Source organism: Palaemon carinicauda, chromosome 29 (assembly GCF_036898095.1).
Source record: "Palaemon carinicauda isolate YSFRI2023 chromosome 29, ASM3689809v2, whole genome shotgun sequence".
In the NCBI taxonomy this organism is placed as follows: domain Eukaryota; kingdom Metazoa; phylum Arthropoda; class Malacostraca; order Decapoda; family Palaemonidae; genus Palaemon; species Palaemon carinicauda.
The window spans coordinates 79,971,109-79,991,011 of NC_090753.1; the positions used below are offsets into that span (position 1 = coordinate 79,971,109).

At 43.1% G+C, this 19,903-nt stretch overlaps 1 protein-coding gene across 1 annotated transcript; it reads right to left on the reverse strand.

Annotated features, from left to right (window-relative positions):
- Window positions 1-4,515: 4,515 nt before the first annotated feature.
- On the reverse strand, window positions 4,516-19,598 carry LOC137622838 (alpha-ketoglutarate dehydrogenase component 4-like). Its single transcript, XM_068353420.1, has 4 exons — window positions 19,442-19,598; window positions 15,963-16,020; window positions 5,747-5,907; window positions 4,516-5,207 (listed from the first exon to the last, which is right to left on the reverse strand). Exons 1-4 carry the CDS (start codon window positions 19,487-19,489, stop codon window positions 5,190-5,192), a joined length of 285 nt encoding a protein of 94 aa, XP_068209521.1. The 5' UTR covers window positions 19,490-19,598; the 3' UTR covers window positions 4,516-5,189.
- Window positions 19,599-19,903: the final 305 nt, after the last annotated feature.

Here is a 19,903-nt window from a genome sequence, read left to right on the forward strand (position 1 = left end):
TGTCTGGAGAATCTAAAGTGGACTCTAGATCTGATCAAGGAATTGGGTCTCCTGGTCAATATGGAAAAGTCTCAACTGGTCCCATCCCAAACTATTGTGTATTTAGGGATGGAGATTCACAGTCAAGCTTTTCGGGCTTTTCCGTCGGCCCCCAGAACAAGTCAAGCCCAGGTATGCATCCAGAACATGCTGAAGAAGGAACGATGTTCAGTCAGACAGTGGATGAGTCTGATAGGGACGCTATCATCCCTGGAACAGTTCGTTTCGTTAGGGAGACTACACCTCCGTCCCCTTCAATTTCACCTAGCTGTTTACTGGAAAAAGGACAAGACGCTAGAAGCGGTCTCGATCCCCATTTCCGAGAAGATGAAGTCGTCCCTGACTTGGTGGAAGGACAGTATCAGCCTCAGAAAGGGTCTGCCCCTGGCTGTTCAGACCCCCAACCACGTTCTCTTCTCGGACGCATCGGACACGGGCTGGGGTGCGACATTAGACGGTCGGGAATGCTCGGGAACTTGGAACTCGAGTCAAAGAACGTTACATATCAACTGCAAGGAGCTACTGGCAGTTCATCTGGCCTTGAAAAGCTTCAAGTCTCTCCTTCAAGGCAAAGTGGTCGAGGTGAACTCGGACAACACCACGGCTTTGGCGTACATCTCCAAGCAAGGAGGGACCCATTCTATGACGTTGTACGAGATCGCAAGGGACCTCCTCACCTGGTCAAAAGATCTAAACCTTTCTCTAGTAATGAGGTTCATCCAAGGCAACTTGAATGTCATGGCAGATTGCCTCAGTCGGAAGGGACAAATCATTCCAACAGAATGGACCCTACACAAGGATGTGTGCAAGAGACTGTGGGCCACATGGGGCCAGCCTACCATAGATCTCTTCGCAACCTCGATGACCAAGAGGCTCCCAATATATTGCTCACCAATCCCGGACCCAGCAGCAGTTCATATAGATGCCTTTCTACTGGATTGGTCACATCTAGACCTACTGTATATGCATTCCCCCCCGTTCAAGATTGTCAACAAGGTACTGCAGAAGTTCGCCTCTCACGAAGGGACAAGGTTGACGTTAGTTGCTCCCCTCTGGCCCGCGAGAGAATGGTTCACCGAGGTACTTCAATGGCTAGTGGACGTTCCCAGAACTCTTCCTCTAAGGGTGGACCTTCTACGTCAGCCACACGTAAAGAAGGTACACCAAGGCCTCCACGCTCTTCGTCTGACTGCCTTCAGACTATCGAAAGACTCTCTAGAGCTAGAGGCTTTTCGAAGGAGGCAGCCAGGGCGATTGCTAGAGCAAGGAGGACATCCACTCTTAGAGACTACCAGTCGAGGTGGGAAGTCTTCCGAAACTGGTGCAAGTCAGTATCAGTATCCTCGACCAATACCTCTGTAACCCAAATAGCTGACTTCCTATTATACCTGAGGAAAGAAAGATCTCTTTCAGCTCCCACTATCAAAGGTTACAGAAGCATGTTGGCATCAGTCTTCCGTCACAGAGGCTTAGATCTTTCCAACAACAAAGATCTACAGGACCTCCTTAAGTCTTTTGAGACCACGAAGGAGCGTCGTTTGGCTACACCTGGTTGGAATTTAGACGTGGTACTAAGATTCCTTATGTCAGAAAGGTTCGAGCCACTACAATCAGCCTCCTTTAAAGATCTCACTTTAAAGACTCTTTTCCTGGTTTGCTTAGCCACAGCTAAAAGAGTCAGTGAGATTCATGCCTTCAGCAGGAACATCGGATTTTCATCTGAAACGGCTACATGTTCTTTACAGCTTGGTTTTCTAGCCAAAAACGAGCTACCTTCTCGTCCTTGGCCGAAATCGTTCGATATTTCAAGCCTTTCAAATATGGTTGGAAATGAACTAGAAAGAGTCTTATGCCCTGTTAGAGCTCTTAAGTTCTATTTAAGACGAACTAAACCTTTACGAGGACAGTCAGAAGCTTTATGGTGTTCTATTAAGAAACCTTCTTTGCCTATGTCAAAGAATGCCTTATCCTATTATATCAGACTGTTGATACGAGAAGCTCATTCCCATCTGAGTGAGGAAGACCAAGCTTTGCTGAAGGTAAGGACACATGAAGTTAGAGCTGTCGCAACTTCCGTGGCCTTTAAACAAAATAGATCTCTGCAGAGTATAATGGACGCAACCTATTGGAGAAGCAAGTCAGTGTTCGCGTCTTTTTACCTTAAAGATGTCCAGTCTCTTTACGAGAACTGCTACACCCTGGGACCATTCGTAGCAGCGAGTGCAGTAGTGGGTGAGGGCTCAACCACTACATTCCCCTAATTCCAAAACCTTTTTAATCTTTCTCTTGAAATGTTTTTTATTGTTGTTTTTGGGTTGTCCGGAAGGCTAAGAAGCCTTTCGCATCCTGGTTGATTTGGCGGGTGGTCAAATTCTTTTCTTGAGAAGCGCCTAGATTAGAGGTTTTGATGAGGTCCTGTAGTATGGGTTGCAACCCTTGATACTTCAGCTCCTAGGGGTCGCTCAGCATCCTAAGAGGATCGCGAGGCTCCGTAAGGAAGACGTACTTAAAAAGGCAGAGTAATTGTTCAAGTCGACTTCCTTACCAGGTACTTATTTATTTTATGTTTGTTATTTTGAATAACTGCTAAAATGAAATAAAAAATCCTTAGCTCATAATAATGTAAACATTTATTGCTGGTCTCTACCCACCCCCCTGGGTGTGAATCAGCTTATATAATCACCGGCTAAGTTTAATATTGAAAAATGTTATTTTTATAATAAAATAAATTTTTGAATATACTTACCCGGTGATTATATATTAAAGGACCCTCCCTTCCTCCCCAATAGAGACCCAGTGGACCGAGGAGAAAATTGAGTTCTGTGTTTACATTGAGTACTGAGTACCTGCACGACAGATGGCACTGTTGAAGGACACCCCCTACCTGCATAGCGATCGCTGGCGGATTTTGAACGTAGAGTTTTCTGTCGAGCAGCAGAGCTGCAGCTTATATAATCACCGGGTAAGTATATTCAAAAATTTATTTTATTATAAAAATAACATTATTACATGTACTACTGTATACTCTACAATATGTAAATGTAGGCTACGTGTGCAGAGTTGTCAAACAATGCGAGTCGTCTGAATGAAAACAGTGAACACTCACAGTACAATTAAGCTGTACTGTAGTAATATTACTCTACATATATTACAGTAATATACACTACTGTCAGCAAGTGTCCCGATGACTTCTATAGTGCTATGTACTGTACTGTACTGTACTGAAGACTTACCATGTCCAGTACATAGTGTAGACGTGCAAATGTACTGTATACTTACTGAAATATTTTCATTCAATTATAACATAGTTAAACTGTGATAGAAACCAAGTAAAAACAAAATTAGGCAGTACTTAGTATTTTAATTGACCGCCCATAGGCAGTGAGCAGCGAGTTGGTAGTGTTAGGAGTTATCCCACCCTAGGGCAGAAAGTATTTGCAGATTTTAGCTCTTCGCGCCTGTATCTGTAACTATATTTTCACTTCCTCATTTGATGTTCAGGGTTTTGTTTGCCAAGCAGTTGTTTAGGTGGAAATCAGAGTTCTGTCTTTCCTGGGTTGTTATTAATGAACTTTTTGTGGTACTCTTTTTAGGTCCTCAAAAGCTTTAGAGGCATTCTTCTATTGCTGCAAAGTTCTTGGCTTATACAGTATAGCAATGCAAAGGTAGTCGGCATGGAGCGCTATATGTTGTTAAATTTAGGCTGGTCATTTGTATACATGTTGAATAGGATAGGAGTTAGAACAGAGCCCTAAGGGAGTCCATTCTTTTAGAGCGTCCAACAGCTACGTCTATCATTCATTTCAACAAAAGGGCAAGGAAGGCTTGACCATAGAAGCGGATGAGCCGTCATCTTTACTTACTCTTAATGTATCCTTTCCAGATGCTTCCACAGAATTAATAGATCACTACGCTTTGGATGAAGCATTTTAATTTTTTTTTTTCTGTGCTTAGATTTGTAATCCCTATTCCATGAATTTACATAAGCATGATACACTTGCATCTTATGCTCTGGTGTATCTCTATACTCATTGCATCAACCTTCCATCAAGCCTACTTCGTCTTGACCGATGGCGTTCCTCATACAGATCTGATACCTTCATAAATAATTTTTAACTATGCAGGGATAGTATAACAAATTCAAGCTTCAACAAACTTATATACCTTACTATCTTGAACTAGAAACATATTCCAAAGAAACCCCAAATAACATAAAATGGCAGAGGCAAATGGGTTGCTGATAACCATGATATGAAAAGAAAAGAAAAAAGCCAACCAGAAGAACAGCTATGCTTCCAGCCAAGTCAACACCTTGGGAGGCAGTAAGTTCTAATGTCAGGGGGTGTTTTGGAAGAGAATGCATCATACCCAATAGGAAAAGCTTAGATTATTTATGCAAATTAAAGAGTTGAATTTGTTCCTTCCATCGGAGGCAATAGCAATGAATGTTGGGAAGTTTCATGGAAATAATACATCATTCACAATAGTTTGTTATTTAACTGGAGATATTTTGAATGACAAGTTTTCCTTTATAAAAATATCAGATAAGTAAAGGAGCAGCTGCTTATGTAATTGTTTTAGTATCACATAATATAACAAATTGGTACATCACAATGTAGAACTGGTTTCAGGAGTTGATAAAATATTCCACATCTGCCCAAATGCCAGAGTCAGTTCACACAGTCACAGCTGTTATTAACTGTTCAGTATTATGAAAACCCAAAGAAGAACAGTGAAACAAGGCAATAAGTATCTAACACCGTTAATCAGTTTATTTACATGTTCATACTATGCGGATACTTTGTAACATTAAAAATTATACAGGGTTTTGATTATCACAGCTTTATTTTCTGTATGCTTTTGTGTACAAATACTGCAATGTGTAACTTATGATAGACCCATACATATTATATATTCAACAAGGTTTATTTATTCACAATATAGCTAACTGAAGCCAGACAAAAAGAAATGTACAAGTATTAATGTTACTTGAGGGTAAAATGCATCACTCCATTCTAATTTATTCTAAGATACAGAGTGATCACACTATACAGTTGCATACAACTCTGCAGGATTTTAATAAATAGCTAGGAGCATATTAACCATTATTTACACAAAATTAATGCATTTTGACTAGGGCACATGCCTTTCTACGCTGGACCTCCCCTCTGAAATGGAAAAAGAACAATGCATGTAAGTGTCATTAGAAAAAGTAATTCTGTCATTAGCAAGATACAATGAAAAAATATATTTCAGACAGTACCCTAATGCCGAACAAAAGTACTTTCAGAGCTGAATAAGTCATAACACAATAAATTCTTGAAATCCTAAGATTTTATCACTCTTTCCATTCAATCGACGGCTGCTTTTCAAATGTTAGGAGAGATTTCTAGATGAAATTACGTTAGTCACAAAAAGGGTATACCAAATACACAACCCAAATAAACCCGACCATGAATATGAATGTCTTGCTTTGAGGCCAATTTAAGCAATACTACACGTAGGGTACTGTACTGATTAGGACGACCACCACTCCCAGGTGATCATGAGATGGCTATAGATTAGTTGGTAGCCCCGGAAAATGGTTTGTTTTCATTGCTTGTTAGATCTATCGTACTTTTTTACGACAGGAGTCTGAACATAATACAGGAATGGTTTTCCTATTTGTTGAAATGCGAAAAAGTAAGAGATTGTGTTGAAAACTTACATTAATGTAATCAATTTCATCTTGAGTGATTGGACGTCGGCGATACTTAAGGGGGGTCTGCCACTCTTCTAAAACAGGCGCAGCAGCAGCAGCAGCAGATGGTTTAGGGGCAGTGGGATTTGCTACAGCTCCAGCAGTAGCAGGTTGAGGAGCACCATGAGCTAAAATGAAAATACAAATTTGAATGTAAAGCTCTCCTTTTCTAACATGAAAAGGACTTTGAACATCTAACAACATAAACTGTAGATATAATCCTGTGTTTCCATCAAATATTTTTTGAAGTTTTCATCTCAGAATGGTTGATAGGGGAGTAGCAGCCAAGGAATAGGTATATGGCCAAGAAAATCATAAAATAGTCAAAAGGAGATTGGAACCAGATAAATGTAAAAGATAGAAAACAGTGGCATAAATGAAGCTATTAAGCTACGGATAATGAATGTCATTCAAGTGAGATAACTCGCAATATTTTACCAGAAGTTCTCATGTATGGAGGTTCTTCTAAGTGAATGAACCCCCACTCCTCCTTTCTCATCTCCCTCACACCACCCACGACTCTCCTCAAAGGTAAAGTGCGAGATATTTTGTCAATGATTTCTAAAGTATTTTTCCTTGTGAATTATTTATTTTTATTCATTTCTGATATTAGGAATTACAATTTCAGCAATACTTAACATTAAGAAACCTTTTGAATTTAGTGTAAATAACGGATTTTGAGCGAAGCGAAAAATCTATTTTTGGGTGAGATAGCCATGGCGTCCTGATGGAAGGTTCCTGTTTGGTAGCTTCCTTGGGTATAAGACTACTAAGATATTCCCAGAGAATTTAACCACAGGTTATCACAGAATTCTAACTTCTGGAGCGAGTATCTCAAAGGTTTCCCTTTAAGACATCGTAATACAACAGGGGACACGCATGCTTGGTCGTGCCACATAGCTATCTCCACCCCGAACAGAGTTAACGCTTCGGTGTGTAAGGGCTGAGAATAGCTGGGAGCCGTTCCACAGCTAATCTCACTCGTGGCTACTACTGATACTCGAGACGTAAACAAACGGACGCCATTGCTCTAATGACGTCACGCGCGTCTTTATCCTGGCGCCAGTTGCTGCCCATCACCATGATACAATTGTGTAGGGTGGGAACAAACTGAACGAAGTAGTAGGGAGGGTCCATCAGGACGCCATGGCTATCTCACCCAAAAATAGATTTTTCGCTTCGCTCAAAATCCGTTTTTTGGGCTCAAGCCATGGCGTCCTGATGGAAGAGTACCAGAGAATCAATGTATCGTGGTAGATTTTCCCCCAGAGTTAAGTGCCTAGGCATTGACAAAACAGCAAAGTAATCTTAGGTAAGAACCATAGGAACGAAATATCCTGCCCCCCATTGGTAGGAAGTTCCAATGGGCTATGCCGACGTCAAAGTGGTATTGAAGGGCTATTCATCTTGACAGAAGAACTTTTAAGAGCTTAGAGATGAAGCAGAATGTTTGATATTTGTATAGGAACATTCTGAAGTAGGCCAGTGGTGGTTGGGCACTGTGTGTAGAGTTCATCTCCTGATTATCAGAAGTAAGTATTCGTGTAGGAACCTTACTGAGACAAGGTGAATATAATTTAGGAATAGACATCTTAAATTCTTCATGACCATAAGAAAGGAGGAATAAATAAAACTATGACAGTATGTATTTCATAGTAAGTAGGAGCTGAAAGAGACGCATAAGTAATAAAATAGAAATTTTATTTCACAATGCAGAAATTAAATAATTTACAGCAAAAGTAAAGTTCATTTACAGTAATAATAATGTACATAGAAATAAAGGCTTGCTCTTGAATCTGAAAGGGAATTTCAGGATTAGTAGGTACTCGTTCTCGAGGAACGCAAGTCTTTAAATAACACATCATGCTCAAGGCATGCGGCACTTGTGTGACACTATGACATTTCACCTGGGATAAGAACAGTTATAAAAGCACTAAGTGTTTTTAGACATCACTATGAATCACTCGAGGGTCAACATAGGCACCCGAAGAGTTAGAGTCCCAAGTAACTCACTGTTCTACGCAGAGTTAGGTGCAGGTTTCATAACACTACCTGCGGCTACCACAAAATGTTTGATTTCGTGCACTTGTTTCGCATAATGTTTAAAGAAAACTCGCGAGGACTTCCAGCCCGTAAAGTTTTTAAGGCTCTCAAAGTCCATGCTCTGAAAGAAGTTCAGAGAAGATGCCACTTTTCTAGGATCATGACCAGCGGGTGTACTGTTCGGATCCGCTCTGCGAATGAAGTAGGTGATTTTCGCTCTTAATTGTTTCAGTGACAGGTCGCTGCCCGATGTTTCTCCTTTGAAGAGTTGGCCTCCACCAAAGTTTGAAGTTCTGCGAAGATAGACCTTGAGGCTCTCTACTGGACATAGAGAGACATCCTCCTTCAGGGGGCATATTCTCCAAGGGCCCCATCTTTTGGTGGGTAATTCATTTTTGGCGAGAAACGTCGGATCAGGGGAGAGGGTCACTTCTCCTGAATCAGCAAACAGGATGTGTCCCTCTTCTCTTGATAATGCCACTATTTCGCTGACTCGAGCTCCCGAGGCGAGAGCAAATAAAAATATAACTTTCTGAGTCAGATCCTTGAGGGGGCATGAATCATTGTCCAAGTTGGAGGCGAAATGGAGCACCTTGTCTAGTGACCAGGAGATCGGTTTCGGAGGGGGTGCTGGGCGTAGGCGAGCACATGCTTTCGGCAGTTTGTTAAAGATGTCGTTGGACAGATCAATTTGGAAAGCATATAGAATTGGTCTAGTCAAAGCCGATTTGCAGGTTGAAATCGTATTGGCTGCTAATCCTTGTCCATGAAGGTGAATGAAGAAGGACATACAGAAATCAATGGTGATTTCTTTAGGATTTTTTGCTTTAACAAAGGAGACCCATTTCCTCCAGGATGATTCATATTGCCGTCTCGTGGATTCGGTCTTGTATTCCTCTAGGAAGTCTAGACTTTTCTTCGAGATCCCAAACCTCTTCTTTGCGGCAAGGGAGAGAAAATCATGAGATGAAGGTCCTTGATTTTCGATGATGAAGCGAAGACAGTCGACTTCTGTACTTGTTGAGAGAGAACTGGGCCCGGGAGAGGGATCAGCTTGGGCTGCAGCTCCAGGACCAGGGGGTACCAGTTGCTCCGGGGCCACTTGGGAGCCACTAGGGCCGCTGTCCCTTTGAAGGTTCTCAGTTTGGAGAGGACTTTCAACAGAAGGTTGGTGGGAGGGAACAGGTATATCTTCGACCATCTGTTCCAGTCCAGTGACATGGCGTCCACCGCTTCTGCTTTGGGGTCCTCGTACGGGGCTACGTACAGAGGAAGTTGATTGTTGTCGCTCGTTGCAAAGAGATCTATCTGAAGTTCTGGGACTTGATGAGAGATGAAGGAGAATGATCTTGCGTCTAGAGACCATTCCGACTCTATCGGGTTTGTCCGAGATAGAGCATCCGCTGTCACGTTGCGGAATCCTTGTAGGTGAACTGCAGACAGGTGCCACTTCTTCTTCTCCGCCAGACGGAAGATTGGGAGAAGCACCTGATTTATCTGGGGCGATCTTGAGCCCTGGCGATTGAGACAACGAACTACCACCGAGTTGTCTAGGGTTAGACGGATGTGGATCGAGGGCGGCGGGGATAGCTTCTTCAGAGTAAGAAGGACCGCCATGGCCTCCAAGATGTTTATGTGGAACGTCTTGAATAGTGGAGACCAGGTCCCTTGAGCTTGTTTCAGGTGGGAGTGACCTCCCCAGCCCTCCAGTGAGGCATCCGTGTGGATGTTGAGTGATGGAGGAGGGTGTTGGAGAGGAATGGACCTTTTCAGGGCCATTGCTTCCGACCACGGCTTTAGGAGGCGTCGAAGTCTGTTTGGAAGCCGTCTCTTGAGGTCTCTTCGAGCGATGGATGCCGATCGTCTCCAGACTCCCGCGGCATCCTTTAGCTGTGCACGAAGCACTGGGTTTGTCACTGAGGCGAATTGTAGAGAGCCTAGAACTCGTTCCTGCTGTCGTCTTGAAATGCGTTTGGATTTCAGTAGTCGCTTGACAGACCCTGCTATTTCCTTCCTTTTCTTCTGGGGGATGGAAAGGCGGTGTGACTGAAGATTCCAGTGGATTCCCAGCCACTGAAACTTCTGAGCCGGAGAGAGGCGAGATTTCTTCTCGTTGATCTTGAATCCCAGGTGTTCTAGGTACTGGGTAACTTCGTCGCAAGACTTTGTACACTCTTCGGGCGATGGAGCCCAGACTAGCCAGTCGTCGAGGTAGGCCATCACCTGGACGTTTCTTAGGCGGAGCTGTTGTACTATGGCATCCGCCAGCTTTGTGAAGATCCGAGGGGCCACATTGAGGCCGAATGGCATGGCCCGGAAGGCGTAGCTTTTTCTTTGGAGTCGAAATCCTAGGTAGGAGGAAGCGTGATGGTTCATTGGAATGTGCCAATAGGCATCCGCCAGGTCTATAGAGACCGTGTAGGAACCTTGAGGCAGAAGGGTCCTTATTTGTTGAAGCATCAGCATCTTGAATTTGTTGTTCTCTATGAACTTGTTGAGGGGGGATAAGTCCAGAATGACTCTGAGCTTGTCTGAGTCCTTCTTGGGAACGCAAAACAGTCTCCCTTGGAACCTGGTGGACTTTACCTTCCTTATCACCTTCTTGTTCAAGAGGTCTAGAACATATTCTTCCAGAATGGGGGTCGATTGTTGAAAGAACCGCTGGAAGATTGGGGGTGGTTGCACCCAACTCCAGCCTAGACCGTTCTTGATGATGCTGTGTGCCCAAGGATCGAAGGTCCAACGATCCTGGAATTGGCGGAGTCTTCCTCCCACCGGAAGCACTTCATTGCTTCTGGTGTCCCGAGGACTTGTTGCCTCGGCCGCTAGCTCCCTTTCCTCCTCTACCTCTGGAGGGACGACGAGAGGCGTCTCTGCTTGCACCCCTGGACGAGCCTCTACCTCTGGCATGAAAGGTAGTGGATGGCTGCTCAAAGGCAGGGGTGAAGACCGGTGACTGTGACAACACCGGTTGGGGTACCAATTGAAAGGTCTGTTGTGGTTGGGCAACCACTTGGGAGGTAGCGGGTCCCGGAAACTGACGTCGTTGTTGACGTTGCTGGGGTTTCGGCTTCTGAGGTTTCCTCTTAGGCTGAGGTCCATCGTCCTGAGAGGTTTTCCTTTTTCTGGACATGCCCCACTTGTGGAGAAGGTTCCTATTCTCCGTGGCGGCTCTGTCAGTTATTTCCTTGACAAGGTCAGAAGGAAACAGGTGCTTTCCCCAGATGTTGGAGGAAATCAGCCTCCGGGGTTCGTGTTTCACGGTGGCACCGACAAACACGAATTCACGACAGGCTCTACGAGCCTTTATGAAATGGTACAAGTCCTTCATTACCGTGAGTAAGTGGGATTTGGCCAGTACCATGTAGTGATCGGGTACTGCTGTGTCACAGGCCATAACTTCAAGTTGGACTTGATGAGAAAGAGATGCCGCAAGCCTCTCCTTCGTGTCTTGTTCCCGGCGAAGGAGGTGATCATTGAGCTTAGGGAGGTCTTCATTAAACTGACGTCCGGCGACGTCAGGATCGAGCCTACCCACGACGAAAGTATGTTGGACATCTTTCCATTGTCTAGTGTCAGGGGGTGTCACGATGGAGAAGGGTCTGCACTCCTCCAGTGCAGGGCAGGGTTTCCCTTCTTCCGCCGCTTTAAGGCATGCAGCCAAGGCCTTTTCCAAAAATGGAAGAATCGCAGTGTCAGGTGCGACATATGTAGGATGCTTCTTGCTCAAGGCAGGAAGCTTAGAGCAGGTAAAGCCCCTGCTCTTAAATGCGGAGGCTAGCATAGCCTGGGCCTTTGCGAGATCGAACACTATCTCTTCTTTAGGTTCGGTCTCCTCCTTCGAGGCAGGTTCGGAACGAAGCCGGACGTAACAGTCCGGGTAGGCCTCGAAGCTTGGGAAGAACTCCACATCTTCCAACGGGACCGTGCCGATTTTGTCACTAACAAAGATCCTGCCGGTCGCAATAACCATATGCTCTGCATACCTCCACGGGTTGGCATGAGAGCAAGCTGGGAGATCCTTGACCGAGATCTTCTTCGGGTCTCTGGATCCAATCATAGACCTGATGGACTCCTGGTTCTCCTTCAGTCTGTCGTCCATGACAGCTCTAATCAGTCGGATCAGTTCTTGGGTAGAAGAGGAAGGATCCGGGGTCGAGGAGGTAGACGGGATGGACATTTCCGTCGGTGTAGGAGTAGGCGGAGGGATGGACGAGGGAGTAGCTCCAATCTCCGACTCGGTGTATTCCACCTTGTCTTCGTCCTCTTCGGCTCCTTGAGCCATAAGCGTCTTCTCCGTGTCTTCCGAGACGTCAGAGATCTGTTAATCATCCTCGGAATCTAAACGACACTCGTGCATGGACTGAGCCATGACCACATCAGGTTCCACCGTAATTTGGACAGTGGGGATTGCTTCCTTTGGAACCACTGAGTCAGGGGAGGCCTTAGGGAACAACAGGGACCTCAGTTCTTCGGTGGCCAGGTACGGTCCAGTAGCATTTCTCTGAAAACCACGCACCCACTTGCGCAGTTTTTCACGAGCAATGTCTCTAACCTCCGCTGAGGGAGGGTTATGGAAGGCCTCAACTAGGTAGGCCTGGCAGACCGTACATTCCAGTGGAATCCAGAACTTCCAATCCCCTTTCTTGTCTGAGCAAGGGGCGTGAGTCCTGCACGCCGTATGTCCGTAAAACTGCGAGCGTTTCACAGCACAGTAGGCGAAATCGCACTTCATCTGCTCCTCCTGTGGAAGAAAGAGAAAATGAGTATGGGGGAGTCATAGGAATGGCTCTTAAATTAAGTTAATATTAATCATTAATTTTAACTTAAAGAAGGTGTGATGCATAGAGAATGAAACAGTAAAGGAGAACACGCTCCATGCATCTCGCCCGGCTGGTTACCATAGGCTTGGTCCTGGGATAATCCAAATGACCGAGATCATTGGATATAGTTTCCTAGGATTCCCATTATATTGGAACTCCATGGAAAGCCAAGGACAAGGTTGGGATCGAATTCATTCGGTTCCCAGATAAGAGCCAGAAGGCCTCATTAAGGGTAACTGCTTCTGGCAACCAGCCGCGCTAAGATGCACATAGCATGCTGGAAATAGAAGAATGCAAAGAGACAGCATGATCACGAATAGAGCAGTACTAGGTACTGATCTTAGAAGCAGAGCAGCTTATCTATTTGCAAGGTAGGGCTATCTTAGTCTTATGATAGCTACAGAGAGGGGGTGCAAGTATTCTTGACGCCTCCGGGGCATCCGGCAAGCCGCCGGCACGCCGGAGCTCGCTCCAGCATAGATTCTGGCACTAGAACAGACAATTTTCAAAGTCAGTTAGATACCAGGATGGCGGCCGCCGGCACAACGGCGGCACGCCGGCAGGGAGCGGCGGCTCCGGCAGCCGGAGGATGCCGGATTGGTGACTGGGGTAAGGATGGTACAGGTAGTATCGGGTTGCCGGCAGTATATGCCGGCACTCCGGAGATCGACCGGCAAGCGGACGATTAGATAGGAGTAGGAGAGCTGCCGGTAGTAGCCGGCGGCAGCCGGCAGTCCCTCGGTACACGGGGGGCTGGCGGCAAGGGTAGGGAAGTCACCAAGAGGGAGGCAGGTATTGCCGGCAGAAGAGGCGGCAAGAGACCGGCACCCGGATAGATAGAGAGACAGGGGGAGGGGGGAAAGGATGCAGGAAGTACCGTCAGGGTTCCAGACATCCCTCCCCCTCCCTGAGGGGGTGTACCCATGATAGAGACAGGCTCTAGCATCCATAAGCAGGGGTCACTAGGGACCGGGAGCAGGTAGCCCAAGGGAGGACTAGGGAACACCCAAGAGGGGGGGGGGGGGGGGGAGACTCCCCTATGCAGAGCTACACTAGTAACTAACCTTATAGGACACTATGAAGGTATATGTACCAGAGCGGACAGCACAGGGAAGCTCGGGTAGCCCTACTCATCCACCCTAAGGAGGATTTGTAGGACAGGGGACAGATGAGTATAAACTAACCTAAGCATAGGCTAGGCTATACAAGAGATAGGTGGGGAGGGAGAAGAGAGGGGTCTTCCCAGGAAGGGTTTCTGTACCAGAGCGGCCACAAAGGGAAGGGAGGACACTCCCTAACCTAAGATTAGGCTGATCGGCTAAAACGGTGCAAGAGTACAGTTTCAGCATGGAACAGAGAAACCTTCCTAACCCGGCCTAGATCAGGGCTAAAAGTCCTGAACTAGGCAAGGAAGAAGACGTATCGCTATCGCAGGAAAGTCGTAGACTATCCTAGCCATAGAGGTAGGCTAGCCTAACCTCACTCTCAGACGCAATCCTAAAGGAGGTTCATTCCTTTAGGGAGGACTGAGAGGCGATATAATACTCTATTAGACAATAAATCCCTTTACTCAGAAAAGGGATCAAGGCTAATTAGAGGGAGTGCCAAGGCAGGGGATGAAGGAAGCATATAGGGGTCCTAAGGTTAGGTTAGGCTAGAAAGAATCACTGACTAGCCTATCCCCTATATGGTCCCTGAAGGCGAAAACATTTGCATCACTAGTCAAAAGTATTGTAAAATAATAATGCCACTATCTTCATAACTTAGTCTAGGATCACTGATAAATCATGCATGAACACTTGTATATAGGCTCCTGGCCTGGGGGCTATAGTAGCCGACTGGTATGAGGTCAATCGATGACCGATAAAAAGCGTCTAAACACGATATAAAAGTTCCTAGCTATGAAGACTAAATAAACTAATGTATTCGATTAGTATATAATGCCGGAAGCGTTGTTGTGGCTAACTAAATAAGACATGCAAAACAACAACGACGCCATAAAATGGCGGGTCCGGTAGAGGCACAGCTCTGCCACAAAACATCAATTATTTCGCGAAATAATATTTACTTTACGGCCAGAGCTTAATTAAACAATACTGGAACCTTGTACTCAACTTTCCAGAAGAAGGCGAGGCTGAAGGTAACGACATAGCGAAGATGCAAAGCGATAAAGTTCACACAAGGGAAAATCCGTCTAAGTAGGGCAGCTACTAAACAAAGGATGAAGACGCGCGTGACGTCATTAGAGCAATGGCGTCCGTTTGTTTACGTCTCGAGTATCAGTAGTAGCCACGAGTGAGATTAGCTGTGGAACGGCTCCCAGCTATTCTCAGCCCTTACACACCGAAGCGTTAACTCTGTTCGGGGTGGAGATAGCTATGTGGCACGACCAAGCATGCGTGTCCCCTGTTGTATTACGATGTCTTAAAGGGAAACCTTTGAGATACTCGCTCCAGAAGTTAGAATTCTGTGATAACCTGTGGTTAAATTCTCTGGGAATATCTTAGTAGTCTTATACCCAAGGAAGCTACCAAACAGGAACCTTCCATCAGGACGCCATGGCTTGAGCCCAAAAAAGTATTACAGACATGATCTCATGAAGTGAATTTCCTTTATCTCTTATGAAAAAATTTCTTAAGGATATGAATATTTTAGGAAGCCCCCTTCTTCCCAGAACGAATTAAACTTGTAACCCAAGGTACTTACAAGAATATTATAATGATAAAGAATACATTTCAGTGCTGAAGAATTACTAGATCCAATTTATTGACGGAAAAAGATCATCATTTAATACTAATGAAGTACTGACTAAATTTACTGTTCACTTCAAATCATAGCTTTTCAAGTATCCGGAGCGTTTCTCACTCGTCACTCATTTCTACAATTAAATACTTTATACATTATTACTGTACAATTAAATGGTGTCTATGCTGGAATGGAACTCCCCCCCCCCCCCCCCCCCCGATATCAATATGTCAAGTGTGAATGCTCCCCCTATAGGGGAACTTGGGTTTGGACCAGTAGGCTTTTCCAGCTCGGATTACAGCTCGAGTTCTTAATGATTAATATCTCCTAATAATTCTATGCGGTTTAAAGTAGAGAAAATCTTGATTTCTTAAAATTTCCTTTGCATTTCATATTTACAGTACATTGTGGGTATATATAAATTATGATATAAAATTTTACAATTATGGCTTTTAAAATAACAGAAAAATTTTCAGGAATTCAAGGTGTTAGTAAGAAAGTAATGCAAACTGTTCAAGTTAACTTTAAGGGTTAGGCATAAGTACACCAATAACATAAATATTTATAGTTACCTAACTCGGAGATGCCACCTTTACGAAACTTAATCATTGGGATGTGAGGTTTCACAGCCTGGAAAAAATAATAACAAACTTTAAGGCCAAGGTAATTTAATAAAAGCTATTGCAACAGTTCATAACATGCAGCCCCAGTTTCCACATTGTGCTCTTCTTACCAAAGCTAGTTGGAGTAAGATCTTTATCAAAATAAAAGAAGATTTTTGGTAAAATAAATAGTTAACTGTAAAAGCTGTTACATAAAAGGCATGAGTGGGAGTAGAAGTGATACAACCATTTGGGTACATCATGTCAGAACTGCAACATCAACATACAATGTTATTACAACAGTAGGTGGGTAATATTACATTACAAAACTAAAGGGGCAATCAGTAGAGAACATGACTTCGCCACGCTAAGCAGTCTTATTTTCAACTGTTTACTTGTACTTCTATGTATTTTCTTCAAAATCGAATGGATTTGTCCTTGGGTCATATCCCACACCTTCACCACGTTTTGTTGAAATTAGATCAATAATTTTTGCATAATTTTATTACCAAACAAAAAATAAACTAACAAAATATTTGCCGTTTCTTAAAATTGCGATTATTTTAAAAGTACTGCTGCGTACTTGTACTTAGATCTACTTTATTCAAAATGTTACGGATTCATCTTTGGGTCATATCTGACATGACTACTGTATCAAGTTTGATAAAAATCAGTTGAGTAGTTTGTGTAAAATTGCTCACAAACCAACAAATAAACAATGACAGGTGAATACAGTACATAAATTTCACAAAATGTTCAGTTTTGGCAAAGGCAATAATGAGTAATTGCACTAATTGAAAAACGAGATTAGCTCTTATAACTATGCATTTGACTGGAAATTAGATGTCTACAACTTCCAGATACACTACCTTTTTTCTTAGCCTTTCTCAATCTTCATGAAGGCCTAAAAATACAGAACACTTGAGGTTTGGCTATAACTGGTTAGATAATACTGAACACTGATAGCAACTCATGCGCTATTTGCAAATTCTGCTACTGTACAGTAGTTTAATGACACAAGAATACTTTAGACTAGCTGGTGTTATAACTTAATTTCTCTTTTTAATGTCTACCCATATCGCCTAGGGTAGGGGTCTGGATCTAGAGACCAAAGCTCGCAGTAAAGTAGGATGCATAAAAGTTATTGCGTCATACTCTAATATATGTGGTAGCCTACTGGAAACGTTCCTGTCTGACAGTCTGTTGGACGGGAGTTCAACTATTGAAAAGTGTCTAAGCATGTTTGTATCCTTACTATCCTTGTGAACTAGGGATGGGAGCCCATATGTCTATTTGTCAAGTCCACAGTAGCCATTACCTGGCCCTCCCTGGTCCTTGCGTGATAGAGAGGGGACTTGGGCTCTTATCGTATGTATATATAGTGAATCTCTAGGGCATTGTCGCTCTTGCCTCTGCCATTCATGAGCGGTCTTTCAAACCTTTAAACCAGTCTCTGATCTCGACTTGACTAAGTTACTTAGACCATAAATTCTGTTTACATTTTCGGATTAGATTGGAGCAATTAGCCCGGGGGGGGATGATAAACTAAAGTTTTGAAGCCAATAACTCATTTCCATACAGTACTTGTGTACCATCGCCTGTAAATATCAAATCCTCACATTCCCCTATCTAACCTAGAACTCCGACCCAGGACACCATGTTATTAATCATGAATAATATTAGTATCTCTGAACAGCAGTCAGGTAAAGTTAAGCCAAAATTTTTTCACATCAATAATAATATAGTATAGTGGTAACAGAAACTTGAATACGTGCCCTATAAGATCAAAGTTTTATGCGCGAGAGTAGTTTAAAGAACGGTGGACACATCTACCACCTAATACTATGAAAGATAACTGAAGGGTTAATTCTAATAGTCATGATTTCTCCATTATGAGGCTCAATATTACACAGTATTCTAGAGGTTTTATTCCAGCTGTGGCCAAGTTGTGGATTGATTTCCCTAATCGGGTAGTTGAATTGGTAGAACTTCAAAAGTTCAAACTTGCCGCAAATGTTTTTAGGTTGCTGACATGTCTCTTTTTATAGTTTATACATGAAAGATCTGTTTCAATGTTTTTACTGTTCTCAAAATATTTCATTTTAATTTTCTATTTCTTTCCAGATAGACTACAATAGTTTATTTCCTTATTTCTTATCCTCACAGGGCTATTTTTCCGTATTGGAGCTCTTGGGCTTATAGCATCCTGCTTTTCCAACTAGGGTTGTGGCTTAGCTATTAATGATAACAATATTACATGGAGGCAGGCATTATCCCATCTGGTTAGGACAAGCCAACCTAAGTAACGTTAAGTGCGGATCTTTTAGGTAGGGCTATATTTGTTTGATTTAGTATAATGGGAATCAATTTCCATAGGTTGTATGTTGCCCCATAACTGCCCCATTTTCAACTGAATCACTAGGAATGTGGCAGTCTAAGGATGGTTATAGGGGTTGGTAAGTAGGTAAGGACACGGCTTGTAGGTTACTTTAGATGAGGAAATTTAGGTAACCAAGGACGACCTATCAATAATGCTTCACTTCGCACTTAACTAACCTGACCAAGGAATCTTTTTCTCACTCATTTTCCATCGAAATACCTCTACAGAAATCAAAAGGTAAATATATGGTTCTATTGTAGTTTATTACAGGGTAATGTAACCTAGAGAAAAAACTATTTTTTTCTATAGAAAAAGGTCCGTTCTCTTCGAAAATGACTTTCCTGTCGGAAATGAATAGTTTCAGAAATATATATAGCCAGTGGCGCAACAAGAACCATTATATTTAGCGTTGCTAATGTTAGCGTGCGCAGCTCAACATTACCGCTTGCCAGTACATAAGAGTTTGATGATTTTGTTTTCTGGTGAGTGAAGCGAGCCAGCGGCGGAACAAGAGCCATTATATTTTAACATATCAATGGAAAATATATGTTTTCCTGTAGTAAATAACGTGATTTAACCGAATTTGACCTTCATTTCAACCGCAAAAACAACAACCATTTGTTCGGCTACTTGAAGTTAGTCGAACTGGATGTTCTGTTTGTTTGCAGTTGAAATGAAGGTCAATTTCAGGAGCCTTTGTATATCAGCGGCCAGTTCCTCCTGCGTTCATTAAAATTGGACATCAACTAACCTAAACTTTCCCCCCTAACCTAACCTATAAGCCGTGTCCTTACTTACTTGTGACTCCCTTAGTCTGCCGTATTCTAAGTTAGCCATAATAATATAAACAGGTGGCCGCTATCATATATACACATCCAAATTCGGTTAAATCACGTTATTTACTACCGGAAAACATATATTTTCTGTTCGAAATTATACCCTGTAGACTTGTAAAACTTTACCAAATACAGTATATACCCCATTTGCCTAACCTAAGCTTTCTCGGCACATCCAATCACATATAACTGTAAACTTTAGAACTTTTGATTAATCACATCTGAATAATTACCTTCCATGCTGCTCCTGCCACGGAACTCATTTTAACATTAACTTGCATAATATGTAATTTAACCAGACTAATAGAATCTACGAAAAGTTAAGGAAATTTACGGCACCGTCCAGTCGGTTACGAAATATCTAATATTGTAACGAAAGGCTTCCTTTAAGCGATCTTAGTTGCGATCAAATGGCTCCCTTGAAGCTGTCTAGTGTTTATTTTCTTCTTCTTTCATATTTATTAGCGAAATGGATAAGAAAATCGCAAAGAAAAATGGTTTGTCATTATTATTATTATTATTATTATTATTATTATTATTACCTGCTAAGCTACAACCCTAATTGGAAAAGCAGGATGGTATAAAGCCAGGGGCTCCAACAGGGAAAATAGCTCAGTGAGGAAAGGAAAATAAAATATTCTAAGAGTAACATAAATATCTCCTATATAAACTATAAGAACTTAAACAATACAAGA

What these genes read in the sequence shown, in the direction of transcription:
- LOC137622838 (XM_068353420.1), bottom strand. Translation starts at nt 19,489, where the DNA reads ATGCAAGTTAATGTTAAAATGAGTTCCGTGGCAGGAGCAGCATGGAAG. An exon ending in TGGCAGGAGCAGCATGGAAG is followed by an intron (nt 16,021 to 19,441) that starts GTAATTATTCAG and finishes TATTTTTTCCAG; the next exon opens with GCTGTGAAACCTCACATCCC. An exon ending in AGGTGGCATCTCCGAGTTAG is followed by an intron (nt 5,908 to 15,962) that starts GTAACTATAAAT and finishes TTTTCATTTTAG; the next exon opens with CTCATGGTGCTCCTCAACCT.